The sequence below is a fragment of the Gigantopelta aegis genome, chromosome 12 (assembly GCF_016097555.1).
Source record: "Gigantopelta aegis isolate Gae_Host chromosome 12, Gae_host_genome, whole genome shotgun sequence".
NCBI lineage: Eukaryota > Metazoa > Mollusca > Gastropoda > Neomphalida > Peltospiridae > Gigantopelta > Gigantopelta aegis.
This window is the reverse complement of record NC_054710.1, coordinates 23,257,763-23,272,762: the sequence shown is the minus strand read 5'-3', so window position 1 is coordinate 23,272,762 and position 15,000 is coordinate 23,257,763. Positions and strand designations below refer to the sequence as shown.

General features: G+C 38.4%; 1 protein-coding gene across 1 annotated transcript in view; it reads left to right on the top strand.

Moving 5' to 3' along the window:
- Nucleotides 1-15,000, top strand: part of LOC121386205 (semaphorin-5A-like) — a 26,744-nt gene that overhangs the window by 7,410 nt on the left and 4,334 nt on the right. Inside the window, exons 6-14 of the mRNA XM_041517035.1 lie at nucleotides 442-530; nucleotides 1,135-1,167; nucleotides 1,930-2,096; nucleotides 3,699-3,831; nucleotides 5,237-5,358; nucleotides 6,704-6,896; nucleotides 9,786-9,862; nucleotides 10,618-10,754; nucleotides 13,750-13,893. Of these exons, the coding sequence (XP_041372969.1) occupies nucleotides 442-530; nucleotides 1,135-1,167; nucleotides 1,930-2,096; nucleotides 3,699-3,831; nucleotides 5,237-5,358; nucleotides 6,704-6,896; nucleotides 9,786-9,862; nucleotides 10,618-10,754; nucleotides 13,750-13,893 (1,095 nt within the window). The remainder of the gene's footprint in view (nucleotides 1-441; nucleotides 531-1,134; nucleotides 1,168-1,929; nucleotides 2,097-3,698; nucleotides 3,832-5,236; nucleotides 5,359-6,703; nucleotides 6,897-9,785; nucleotides 9,863-10,617; nucleotides 10,755-13,749; nucleotides 13,894-15,000) is intronic.

Sequence of the window (15,000 nt, the reverse complement as noted above, 5' to 3'; positions counted from 1 at the left end):
TTAAATATCTATTCTGTTTTATTCTACCTTTTCATCTCTTGGATTTCTTTATCGTTTTAGATGAAATGATGGACTTTTTTTTTCTTTTTTTTTTGATGATGGACTGGACAACTGTGGTGACAATACTTGAAACATTACATTTGTGAATTTAGCTACACTTTCTCCTTGGCTTGATCGATCATTCATTACGTCATCAGTTACTCTGACTTAATCGTTAACGACATCGTCGGGATACTGCCTTTGACTTGATCAATTGTTAATGATGTCATAAGTTATCGTGCACTTTGTCCCTGGCTTGATCAATCGTTAATTGTGTCATCAGTTTCTGTACACTTTGGTTTCATCGATAGTTGATGACGTCATCAGTACACTTTATTTCTGGTAATTTCTCTGCTCTTATCTTGGTATTTGTGCTGTTTTCTTTTAATTCATGTTTTACAGATGCAGACTTCGTGTCGGCCTATGATATTGGAGAGTTCGTCTATTTCTTCTTTCGTGAAACAGCTGCTGAATTCGCAGCCTATTTAAAAGTAGGTGGAATAACTAGAATTGCGCCTTTGAAAATATAAGTGATGAAGTATGACTACTGCAGTGGCGGCGTTAAATCGGTGGTGTATGCCAGACATTATGCAATAGCATGTGGCTCTTGATATTCGCAACTTTCAAATACCTGCCCTCGTGTCTCTTTAGTTCTTTATTTTCTATCTTTATTTCTGTCTTTAGTTTTGTCTCTTTATATTAGTATTCCTGTATTTATTTATTTATGCTGTCTTTATATATCCAATTCTATATTTATTTTTGTATTTCCGTATTTATTTCTGTCGTTATTGATTTATTTTTTATTTATTTCAGTCTGCCTTTATTGATTTATTTTTGTCTATATTTTAGTTTTGTCTTTATTTCTGTAATTATTTTGTATGTCTATTTATGTGTTTACTTAAGTATTTATTTGTTTCTGTCTGTCTTTGTTTATGTATTTCTTTATTTCAGTCTTTATTTATTTATTTCGGACTGACTTTACATAATTACATATGTATTTCTGTCTGTCTGTATTTATTTATTTATTTATTTATTTATTTTTGTTTTATGTATTAAATATTTATTTATTTAGTTATTTATTTATTTATATTACAGATAAAATATTCAAGAGTAGCCAGAATGTGTAAGGTAAGGTTGTGTGTTTTCATTCTGTTGTTTAACATAGTGATATCTTTGTGAATGTCTTGCAAACAGCGTCACGACTGGCATATCAAAGGCCACATATTTCATATTTGTACGCCAGTAGCATATTTCATATTTGCATATTACAAGCATATTTCATATTAAATTGTACGTTAGTAGCATATTTCATATCTGTAATTTCGGAGTATATTTCATATCTGAATATTGTTATCATAATTACATATTTGTATTTTAGGAGCCTATATCATAGTTGTATGTTTGGATTATATATACTATCTGTATGTTTGGAGTATTATATTTACTATCTGTATGTTTGGAGCATATTTCTTATTTGTATATTGGTAACATAATTCCGTGTTTTTATATTAGGAGCATACATGATAGCTGTATGTCAATAGCATATTCTATCTCTGTGTTAAGAGCATAATTTCTAAATTAGGCCATCCTTGAAAATAATTTTTTATGTCCATTTTCGACCTGTAATTTCAAATGTGGGTAGGTAAGTTCGGATTTAAAAAAAAAAAATGTTTTTTTTATCCATGCATATTTTTGCAAGAATAAAATAACGCTGCATATGATACTCAATTCGGTCACATATTAACATAGTAGTTTGGATCATACATCGCAAACACTGATATCAAGTTTTATTATCCACATAGTTCAAAATAAACAGGAAAATATAAGCAGTATGACACGTGTCATAATGATTTCACGCACACATTTGTTATTGTTTTGTTTTTTCCCCAGAACGATAAGGGCGGATCGGTGATTTTGGAAGAGAACTGGACAACATTTTTGAAGGCCCGGATGATCTGCACCTTACCGGGTGATTTCCCGTTCTACCTGGATGAGATACAGGACACGTACTATTCCGAGACAAAACAGTTGATATACGCCATCTTTTCAACCCCTCCGTGAGTCACGAAACAATTACATCAACAAGATTGACCTCATCCCTCAAAAGGACGTTTGTCTGTTGTATTTTTTTGTTATTATTTGTTTGCTTGTAGGTATGCGTGGAGGGGGGTACCCAATAATATTGATGATAATCTTCGTTAACCCAGTGGCGGATCCAGAAAATCCATTTGGTGTGTGTGTGGGGGGGGGGGGGGGGAGTGACAAGAGGCAGAATGCCAAGGGAACTTCGGGGGAGATTTGGAAAGGTACATGTGGGTTTTTTTAAATTGATATATAATAAAATTATAACTCACAAAATTTAGGGGGCCCTCCTAGTTCCGCCTCTGTAACCTATGCAACAGTAATATACCAAAATAATATATAATGTTCAAGTGTGTAGTACACACCGTAGCATATATAACGATTACGACCCTGCCGTTAGTATATTCAATACCGTATCGCTGTGCAGACGAATTCTTTATTTACGTCGCACCTTGTGTACAGATTTTAAAATTAGAGTTCAACAATAATAACAATGCAATAATACAGCAATGAAAGTACACAAGCGACTCCTGTGGAGTTATGAGAGACTTTTGAACTATTAAAAGACTATCAAGAATATAAAAACAAAATTGTATAGGTTTTAATAGTCATAATGGTATGCAGCTAAGACTCGATGTCCATAGAGAAATGCTGCTCTTTATCATGGTATATGGTTCCAACTACGTCTGTAGGAGGACTAGACTTTATAGCGTGCTCCAGTAGAGTTGTCAAAATCCTTTCTACATCTTGTGTAAACAGAAATCTGAAAACAAGTGCTTTTTTAATGACACCACTAGAGCACACATTGATTTATTAGACATCGACTAGTGGATGTCAAACATTTAATAATTATGACATATAGTCTTAGAGAGGAAACCCGCAACATTTAACAGTAGAAAGCGATCTAATATACGTACCATCCCACAGACAGGGTACCACATGTTATGGACTGATATACCAGTCGTGGTACACTGGCTGGAACAAGAAACAGCCCATAGGGGCCCACTGACGGGAATCGATCCTAGACCACCCGCGCATCACTCTTTACCAAGAGCTACGACTTTTAACCGTAATATAAAAATAATGAACCAATTTGAGGGGACCCTTAAAGGGACATTCCCGAGTTTGCTGCAAGTTTTACTATGTTATCGACTAACAGAGACTTTTTGACGACTGTAATTACATATCAAATACATTTTTCTGCATAAATATTAGTGGTTGTATATTAAACGTGTTTCTGATCGTTCTAATATTTGTACTAGGTTAAATTTCATTTTATTTCCTAAAGAAGACAAAATCTAGTTTGGGCTTCTTACAAATATTAAGACGATCAGAAACACATTGAATATACAGACAATGATATTCTAAGCAAGAAAATGTATTTAATATGTAAGTTTAATCGTAGAAATATTTTATTAGTCGGAAACATCTTACAATTTAACAAACTCGGGAATGTCCCTTTAAAGCGGGAATGGGAAGGTGTGTAGCATTTGCTACATTGTTAATCTGGCAATGTAAAATTATTTATGTATGCCATATGAATGTCACATGTATGTCACACGTGTGTTTGCATTTAGGAACAGCATTTCCGGTTCTGCGGTTTGTGTGTACAACATGTCATCACTTCAGAAGGCGTTCACTGGTCCATTTAGACACAGGCAGGGTCCCGGCGCCTGGATACAACGTGAAAACACTTACCCCGTGAAAACAGTTAGTAAAGTCGACACAGTTTACAGGCTGATCTGTTTGTCTGTCTTTAAAGCATATTCGGGTCAGGATTTAGCTCAGTCGGTTGAGTGCTCGTTCGAGTTGCTTGCATTGCAGGGTCGAACCATCTCGGGGGATCCATTCAGCTAGATTGGCTAGAAGTAGTAGTAGTAATAGTAGTAGCAATAGTAGTAGTGGTAGTAGTAGTAATAGTAACAATCGTAGAAGTAGTAGTAGTAGTAGTAACAATAGTAGAAGTAGTAGTAGTAATAGTAGTAGCAATAGTAGTAGTGGTAGTAGTAGTAATAGTAACAATAGTAGAAGTAGTAGTAGTAGTAGTAACAATAGTAGAAGTAGTAGTAGTAATAGTAGTAGCAATAGTAGTAGTGGTAGTAGTAGTAATAGTAACAATAGTAGAAGTAGTAGTAATTGTAGTAACAATAATAGAAGTAGTAGTAGAAATAGTAGTAACAATAGTAGAAGTAGTAGTAATAGTATTAACAATAGTAGAAGTAGCAGTAGTACTAGTAATAGTATAGTAGTAATAGTAGAAGTAGCAGTAGTACTAGTAATAGTATAGTAGTAATAGTAGTAACAATAGTAGAAGTAGCAGTAGTAGTAGTAGTAACAATAGTAGAAGTAGTAGTAGTAGTAGTATAGTAGTAACACTAGTAGAAGTAGTAATAGTAGTAACAATAGTAGAAGTAGTAGTAGTATAGTAGTAATAGTAGTAACAATAGTAGAAGTAGTAATAGTATAGTTGTAATAGTTGTAACAATAGTAGAAGTAGTAGTAGTAATAGTAGTAACGATAGTAGAAGTATTAGTAGTAGTAGTAATAGTAGTAACAGTAGTAGAAGTAGCAGTAGTAGTAGTAATAGTTGTAACAATAGTAGAAGTAGTAGTAGTAATAGTAGTGACCATAGTAGAAGTAGTAATAGTAGTAACAATAGTAGAAGTAGTAGTAGTAGTAGTAATAGTAGTAATAATAGTAGAAGTAGTAGTAGTAATAGTAGTAACAATAGTAGTAGTAGTAGTAGTAATAGTAGTAACAATAGTAGAAGTAGTAATAGTAGTAACAATAGTAGAAGTAGTAGTATAAGTAGTAATAGTAGTAACAAGAGTAGAATTAGTAGTAATAGTAGTAAAATACTAGAAGTAGTAGTAGTAGTAGTAACAATAGTCGAAGTAGTAGTCGTAATAATATAGTAGTAATAGTAGTAACAATAGTAGAAGTAGTAGTAGTAATTGTAGTAACAATAGTAGAAGTATTAGTAGAAGTAGTAATAGTAGTAACAATAGTAGAAGTAGTAATAGTAGTAAAAATAGTAGTAGTAATAATATAGTAGTAATAGTAGTAATAGTCGTAGCGGTTGTCGTTATATCAGTACATGTGTTTTGTGTCTCAGTGTTCGAAAGCAGGGACAGGTATCAGCATGGATGAGTTACAGCAGGCCGGTATGAACCAGTTGATGTATTCGTCTTTAGAACCAGTGGACACTCACCCTCTGCTGTTCGCCGAGAATCTCAGGTGTGACACGACTGCTTAAATTATCAGACCTGATTGTGTTCCGTTAAAAAACGGATTTCCGCTCTTTTTTTCAAATACCGATTTTTATTTTCCACTTCCCATAATTTTTAACGAGTGGTCATTCGGAGTACTTCGCCTTAACTTATGGTGCCAGAGAAACCGAAATTCGGCGAGATATACCGAAAATAGCCGAATATTACAATCTGAACTTCTTGATAGGCCTACGGTTTCCAATAGACTCATGATTCGCTGATGGCTTACCGTGTTGTTACAGCGCCCCCCCCCCCCCCCCCCCCCCCCCCGACTGGAAAGCCACATTTCAGTCCGCATTAACATCGCTAGGTTGGAGTAAAATAAGGGGGGTGTTTTATTGATAGGGTGGACGATCATGTCTGTAATTTCTACACTGTTACACTTTCGTTTTAGGTTGCCAGGATCCATTCCTGTCAGTTTGACCCATAACGCTATATATAATCGTTCCAACCAGTGGCGTAGCATGGGCGGTACCGCCGGGGCGATTGCCCTGGGCGCAAAATTCTGGACTGGTGGAAGGAACTCGGGGGGAGTATATCGGTCCGCTGGTTAGGGGGCGCAATATTTGCTTTGCCCCAGGCGCCTTGTCCCGGGCCCTGGCAACCCACGCTACGCCACTGGTTCCAAAACGTGGTCAGTAGTATTCTCTGTGTTGGATGTTGCGAGTAAAATAGCCCTTGCTGCTAACTGAAATGGGTATAGCTCATGGGTTGTCACAACTGGATTCCCTCTTACACCGGGCGGAACGTAGCCTAGTGGTAAAGCGTTTGTTTGATGTGCAGTCTGTCTAGGCAGCTCATGGTCCAGGCCTGATCTTTCAGCATGACATCGTTCATCTTGACACCTGAGGAACGCGAGCATCAATGTCATGGATGGCCTTCAAGGTCGCCCGACCTGAATCCCATCGAGCACGTCTGGGATGTGCTGGGAAGACGCATGCGCACTCTCAGGAACCCTCCACAAACTTTGCAGGAACTTGGTGCCTTATTAGCGGAACAACGGCGCCGTATTAGACAGTCAATGAGGAGGCGTTGCCTTGCAGTTGTGTGTACACATGGAGGGCATACGCGCAACTGAACCTGTGATTTCATCAGACGACCCTGCTTGTGAATGACCACTTTGATTGACTGGTTTTGACGAATGCTGTAGGGGCATCGAACAGATTTTTGACTGTACATTTATTCCTATTCTTTCTTTGGACGTCATACAATAAAAAAAAATACCTTGTTTAACACGGTTTTTTGTAATATTTGCTAAATTAGCCAAGATGACACATTTATGAAGTTTATAATTTGACTCAGTATGTATGTAGATGGACTCACCTGGCGGTTGATGACGTCGCGGGCAAACATGGCGCCTACAGCGTGTTGTTCCTCGTCACGGAAAAGGGCAGACTGCGGAAGATGCTGGTGACGAATCACATGGCGTGTTTCATCGAGGAAATCAAGATCGAGGCGAACGGAAATTCCACACGAGTCGACACATTCAAGCTCTCTCGAGAAAAGGTGTTTGTTTGTTTTTGTTTAACAACACAACTAGAGCACAGATTTATTAATCAACGACTATTGGATAACAAACATTTGGTAATTTTGACATACGGTCTTAGAGAGGAAACCCACTACATTTATCCATTAGTAGCAAGAGATCTTTTTTTATAGTGAACCATCGCACAGACAGGATAAAACATACCACGGCCTTTGATATATCAGTCGTGGTGCACTGGCTGGAACGGCAACTGACCCAACGGGCGAAAAAGTGATACACAACGTCAGTGAGGATGTAGGCCAGTGGTAAGGCGCTCGGCTGATGCGCGGTCAGTCTGGGATCGATGCGCTAGCTACAGCCCTGGGCCCATATTTTCGAAGCAATCTTAGCCTACGAAATCGTAAAATTATCGTAAGCTATGACGTCACTATGGCGTGTGCTGTAGTGACGTCAAACCCTACGATGGTTTTACTATTTCGTAGCACTAAGAGAGCTTCGAAAATATGGGTCCTGGTCTTAGAATCTTTAATTATGTACCTCCCAACAGACATGACCGCATATACCACAGCCTTTGATATGCCAGTCGTGGTGCACTGAATGAAGCAAGAAATAGCCCAATGGGTGTAAGCTAAGAAGTCACTATGGTGTGTGCTGTAGTTACGTCATAGCTTACGATGGTTTTACGATATAGTAGCGCTAAGATCTCTAGCCAGGGACATAGTCAGGGGGATTTGTGAGGTTGAGACGAACATGTTGGGTTTTTTTTTCACCGTGCAATATTAGGCTGTTCATATAGTATCCAGGGATAACGTAGACTAGGGGTAGGGTAACTGGTTTAACGTGCATATATGCCACGAAGGCATCGTACATTATTACCCATATGGGCACTGTGCAGAGATCGAAAATATATTACCCCGTATATTTATACGGGGTAATATTTTTCGATCTCTGCACAGCGTGCAGATTGTTTCTACAGCCGGCTGGCTTAACAATCACGACGTTTGGTTGGTTGCTTGCCATGGCCGGAACTTCACTTTCATTCATGAGTGAGATTACATATGCGTTATACGATCTACAAAGATTTACAGAAAATCTGTTTACTCATTTGTTTTGTAAACATGAAATGGTATATTTTCATAAGCAGCGGCTTGAGTAAAATATAAAAATAATTATGCTCTAATGCAACTACAGTCATATTATTTTGTACTGTAAACATTTTGCTGTAAAAAGAATGCCTTTATAGGCTATGACGTCACTTACATTACTTCATGTTACGCGCGTAAGATTATATGACGTAATGGCTGTAGACTGCAGATAATTTTTACATTAAAAATCAGTTAAAATTGACAATGGGTAATAAAGAGAATAACCAACTCGCTACGAGGAGTTACGAATTATCTGACCATCGTGAAGGAATGCCAAAGGCTCGGGTTTACAACATTCATTCACTCGGGTTTCACCAACTTCATGTTCCTTATTGCTTTAAGTTATCTGGGGCGGATCCAGCTTTTCTGATGGGGGGGGGGGGGGGGGGGTCCAAGACAAAAAGGGCACCATAACATTATGAAAAGGCACTATTGAAAAATTACACACGGTTCACATTGACCATAATATAATAGTGCTACAACAGGGACGCTGGCAGACGTATTCTACATTGACAGAATACATAAATTTGTAAAACATCTAAAAATCCAAAATAAAAGGGGCACTTCTCAAATTTGAGGGGGGGGGGGGGGGGGGGGGGGGTCCGGAAAACAGCAAAATATATTAAATACATATTTACAATATCTGATAATGGCGGGGAGCGCTATAGCACATTCATGCATGAAAAATCAATACATATCTAAAATAAACGAAATAAACCCTACCTATATGCATGATAAATAATTACCTCGGTAGTATAATATGGAAGATATTAAATATAAACACATCAAGTGCGTAAGGAAACTAAAGACACACATACAACATAAATCTTTAAAAAGTGACTAAATTTTTTAACATCCATTATTATTTTTTTCATTTTATTTAGAATGCAGTGATTAAAATTTGACCAATCAATATTATAAGAAGCGATATCGCCTAGGACAATGTCGCAGGAGATATCGCAAATTATAATGCCAGCAATATCTCCTACAAACACCTTTAATGGATAATGCAATTCTTTATAGAAAGATTTCCACCGCTTCTGTTTTCATGATTAGGTGATGTGGATTGCCTGCATTTTATTTTAAGGCAAGGATTCTTGAGGAAAGCACTGTTTACGTCGAGAGGCAGCACGTTACATATTTGATTTTCTTTGGACAAATAAGTTAATAATAGTCAAAGAATATACATGGCATCGAATGACATCGATCAGATTATAGATATTTACCACAAATAAACATTTAAAAAATAATAATAATAAAAAATAATTAACAGAGATCCCATCACAACCAATACTCCACGACTGCTATAACAGCGGTTGTGATACTTGCTGCCATGTCTGTGCGAAAGTTCATAATTTATAAAACATCCCTTGCTGTTAATGGACTTTTTTTTTTACAAAAATACAAAACATATTTATATATATATCCCCCAGTCCTCCCACCCATAAACCACAAAAAAAAAAGCAAAAAAAAGCAAAAAAAAAAAGCAAACAAACAAACAAAAAATCCCCCAACAAACAAACAAACAATAAGCAAACAATCAACAATAAACAAATAGAAAAAAAAACACATAGCGGGTCTTTTCAATGACTATGGCATAATTACCAAATCCTGAACATCCAGTATCTAATTGTTAGTAAATCAATATGCTTTAATGGTGTCCTTGAAAAAAAATTGTAACTTTGAAACTGACAATGCATCTTTAACGTGTAAATACTACATACATTTATAAACTGAGTACAATAGTAGATGTCTTTATTTCAGGGAGCCATTTTTCTGTCCACCTTGAGCAAGATCTTTAAAATCCCAGTAGCCAGATGTGAGCGCTTCGCCAATAAAAGGTAAGCATATCTCAAACGTTCTGACTTCCGTATCGACGGCTTATAATCAAAAAGGATAATGTCGAAACTTTGGGTAAATTATTTATCCATTTAATCATCTACAGTTATTTGTTTATTATTATTAATTTTAAAGGGACTGTATTGAGTTTGCAGACATTGTACGAGATGTCCATCTAGCTAAGCCTTTTTTTAACTACAAGTACATGTTCAATTAATGTGCTGTAGCAAAAATCTTTTCATTTTACTTTGTAGTTTATATTCTTTCGTACGTACGAACTTGTTGAAAGGTACATTCTAGTTTGGGCTACTACAAAGATTAGGACGATAAAACAAACTTTAATAATTTGTTACGTACGGCAAAATTGACATGTTTTTAATGTTGGCAAAAAGTTCATCTATGGCCATTATAAACCACTAACTTTTACCCAAAAAATTAAATAATAATAATTTTATATATATATATATATACATATACATATACATATATATATATATATATATATATATATATATATATATATATATATATATATATATAAAATATTGCCGTTGGCTGAAGGGATTTAATATATATATATATATATATATATATATATATATATATATATATATATATATATATATATATATATATTAAATCCCTTCAGCCAACGGCAATATTTTTTATTCATTGGCAAAAACAACACAAAAGCAAACCTTGTAGTGTCGTTAAAAAAAACCCCAAAAACTTTAACTTTTTAACTTTTATCATTTAGTGCGTGTATTGAGTCTAATGATCCTTACTGCGGCTGGAATACGAAGACTGGCAAATGCTCGCAAGCGCCAAGAGGGCAGACTGACGCCGATCATTGGCATCAACCAGTACGTAGCTGCAGCATACTCCAGTATGTCGGTACGTACAGTAAACATGACGCCTATCACTGACACCAACCAGTACGTAGCTGTAGTGAACTCCAGTATGTCGGTACGGTAAACATGACGCCTATCACTGACACCAAACAGTATGTAGCTGTAGTGAGCTCCAGTATGTCGGTGCGTACAGTAAACATGACGCCATTCACTGGCACCAACCAGCAAGTAGCTGTAGTGAACTCCAGTATGTCGGTACGTACAGTAAACATGACGCCTATCACTGACACCAACCAGCAAGTAGCTGTAGTGAACTCCTCGGTACGTACAGTAAACATGACGCCATCACTGACACCAACCAGTACGTAGCTGTAGTGAACTCCAGTATGTCGGTACGGTAAACATGACGCCTATCACTGACACCAAACAGTATGTAGCTGTAGTGAGCTCCAGTATGTCGGTGCGTACAGTAAACATGACGCCATTCACTGGCACCAACCAGCAAGTAGCTGTAGTGAACTCCAGTATGTCGGTACGTACAGTAAACATGACGCCTATCACTGACACCAACCAGTACGTAGCTGTAGTGAACTCCAGTATGTCGGGTACGTACAGTAACCATGACGCCTATCACTGACACCAAACAGTACGTAGCTGTAGTGAACTCCAGTATGTCGGTACGTACAGTAAACATGACGCCTATCACTGACACCAACCAGTACGTAGCTGTAGTGAACTCCAGTATGTCGGTACGTACAGTAACCATGACGCCGATCACCGGCACCAACCAGTACACAGCTGTAGTGAACTCCAGTATGTCGGTACGTACAGTAAACATGACGCCGATCACTGGCACCAACCAGTACGTAGCTGTAGTGAACTCCAGTATGTCGGTACGTACAGTAAACATGACGCCGATCACTGACACCAACCAGCATGTAGCTGTAGTGAACTCCAGTATGTCGGTACGGTAAACATGACGCCTATCACTGACACCAACCAGCACGTAGCTGTAGTGAACTCCAGTATGTCGGTACGTACAGTAACCATGACGCCGATCACTGGCACCAACCAGCACGTAGCTGTAGTGAACTCCAGTATGTCGGTACGTACAGTAACCATGACGCCGATCACTGGCATAGCTGTAGTGAACTCCAGTATGTCGGTACGTACAGTAACCATGACGCCGATCACTGGCACCAACCAGCACGTAGCTGTAGTGAACTCCAGTATGTCGGTACGTAGGGCCTACAGTAAACATTACGCCAGTCACTGGCACCAACCAGTATGTAGCTGTAGTGAACTCCAGTATGTCGGTACGTACAGTAAACATGACGCCGGTCACTGGCACCAACCAGCATGTAGCTGTAGTGAACTCCAGTATGTCGGTACGTACAGTAACCATGACGCCGATCACTGGTACCAACCAGCACGTAGCTGTAGTGAACTCCAGTATGTCGGTACGTACAGTAACCATGACGCCGATCACTGGCATAGCTGTAGTGAACTCCAGTATGTCGGTACGTACAGTAACCATGACGCCGATCACTGGCACCAACCAGCACGTAGCTGTAGTGAACTCCAGTATGTCGGTACGTAGGGCCTACAGTAAACATTACGCCAGTCACTGGCACCAACCAGTATGTAGCTGTAGTGAACTCCAGTATGTCGGTACGTACAGTAAACATGACGCCGGTCACTGGCACCAACCAGCATGTAGCTGTAGTGAACTCCAGTATGTCGGTACGTACAGTAAACATGACGCCGGTCACTGGCACCAACCAGCACGTAGCTTGCCACCGGTTACATTATAGGGCTATGTGACATAGCGGGAAAACAGAAGTCGAATATATGGAATGAAATACAATGACATGATTTGGCATCCATGTTCAGCGTTGGAATTAAGATGTGTAATTCTATTTTACTTTATTCCTTAGTCTCATCATCATCTAGTGTAAGTGGCTGGAACTCAGGGCCGGGTCGCGTTTGACCCTCAAGTACTCAAGTCCAATATTTTGGGCTCGTGGCGGTCCTATTACTCTACATTTCGACCACAAGTATAGCACACTAATGTTTGAGGACCAAATTCTTGTAAAGCCTTGAACCCAGATTTTAAAGATTTGTATGTACTTTATGTTATTTATTTATTTATTTTAATGTAATTTCTTGATGAATTAAAACAATAATACGTGTTGATCATCGGTTATAATCAATTTATACTAACAGATCAACTTCTGGTTATAAAATGGGTTAGAATTATGTGAAACCAAGAAGGATTTGAATTGTAGAACCATTCACCTATTGTCTTGTTAACCGTCATAGATCCCACAAATCATCCATTTTATCTTAATACCTATTCTTTATCTGTTTTCTTTAGGTACAGATCCGGTTTAAGGATCCGCAGGGCTTGTATCACAAATAACAGCGGGGCCCCTTCCCAGGATATATATTTTGTAACCCACTTGGGTAGAAGGGAAAATGACCTGGGGAAAATAAATGTACACATCACCGCGGGGCCCCCTGAAACGCGGGTACCATAGCACGTGCTACATGTGCTACTAGAATAAACCGGCTCTGGGTACATAAGAAAAGAAACACAAACCCGAGCATATTAATAGCACTCCAATCGCTTAAAGTGCAGAAACATTTACAGTTAAATTTTTTAACACCAATGGATTATAAATTGATATATTCGATCATCAGGTCCGATTCCCAACCGATCAATTTTCGATTATAATCGATCTTTGGAATACAACTACGTATAACCCTAGGCACGTAATACCAACTGTCACGAAACATTAAGCCAACGTTCTGCTCTCACGACTTCTACGACTGCCCATTTGCTTGTCTGCGCGCTGTTACAACTCGATTATTGTCGATTCTCGTCGTAAAACCGATTACTTGTTAAGTCGGGAGTTCTGGAAATGACAACGCAACCGTACGTTTGGCCAACTTCGTCGTGACAGTTGACAGTCTGATCCTAGCATTTCATTGATCAATTATTTTATTTTAATTGTGTCCCCCTCGTCAACATATAGATGATGATTCTGTCAAGTGGTCGGAATGGAGTATGTGTCAGCTGGCTGGAAAATCAAATCTTAAGTGTTTGTGTCGTCACAGAAATTGTGTCGAGACAAAAGGTTACCATGGAAACAGATGCTCGGGACACGTCGGTTGTGCAGGTGAGGATTAAATGAGTAGTGACTAGGCAAATAGCTAACGATCATTTAACAGAATTGCAGTTGTAGAAATAGTAGCAGTAGTAATCTTAGTAGTAGTACTAAAACACTGTCAGTTTTATTTTTAAACATAGCACCCCTCCCTGAATACTATAGGTGCCTTTTTAAAAACATGTCCTTGCATACAGTGACATAAAAATAATCCAACGATCTTTCTTCTTCAGTCGGTAGAGAACGACTGTTGCGACAATCAGTGAAAAGACGATTGTACCCACCACACTTGTCACGGCTAGTACTAACAGGGCCGTAGCTAGGATTTGTTTGCAGTTTTGTTGTTGTTGTTGTTTGGGGTTTTTTTGGGGGGTTGGGGGGTGGGGCAGATAAATTATTGGAACGTACGAGCATGGAAGGAGCAAGACACTAGGGGGTCCAGGGCATACCCCCTGGAAATTTCGAAATCTGAAATAATATTCTGCAGCACATTCAGGGAGGTTACATACTTAAAATGTCAATATCAGTAACCAGTAAGTTGATATTATTTTTACCGGATTTATTTGCCCCCGTCCTCCCCGGTAGCTACGATCCTGACTAGTACTAGTAGAAGTACTAATATCAGTAGTAATAACAACAGCAGCAGCGATAGCAGCAACAGTAGTCATGGAACGTACATAGGGGGGGGGGGGGGGGGGGGTTCGATGGGTTCGACCGAACCCCCCCTGAAATCGCTTTTTTTATAATTTAATATATCTGACATTGATATCTGACATTATTATATTTACTCAACATAGAAATATATGCCCAATATCTCTGCAATCTATTTTGGAACCCCCCTTTTCAAAATCCTCTATTTTGGAACCCCCCTTTTCAAAATCCTATGTACGCCCATGGTAGTAGTAGTGTTGAGTAACAATGTAACAGCAGCAGTAATGGTGATGGTTGTTTGTAATGTAGGTGGTGGTAGCTATCCATATATCTTTATATAGCTATACGTACGTACACACAACTACGACTGACGTGCCTGCAGTAGAAACCTGTAAAATTAATTCAAGAGTACATATAAGTTTGTCATACAAATGATAACGGGAAGACAACGATCGGGAGGCGGTCATT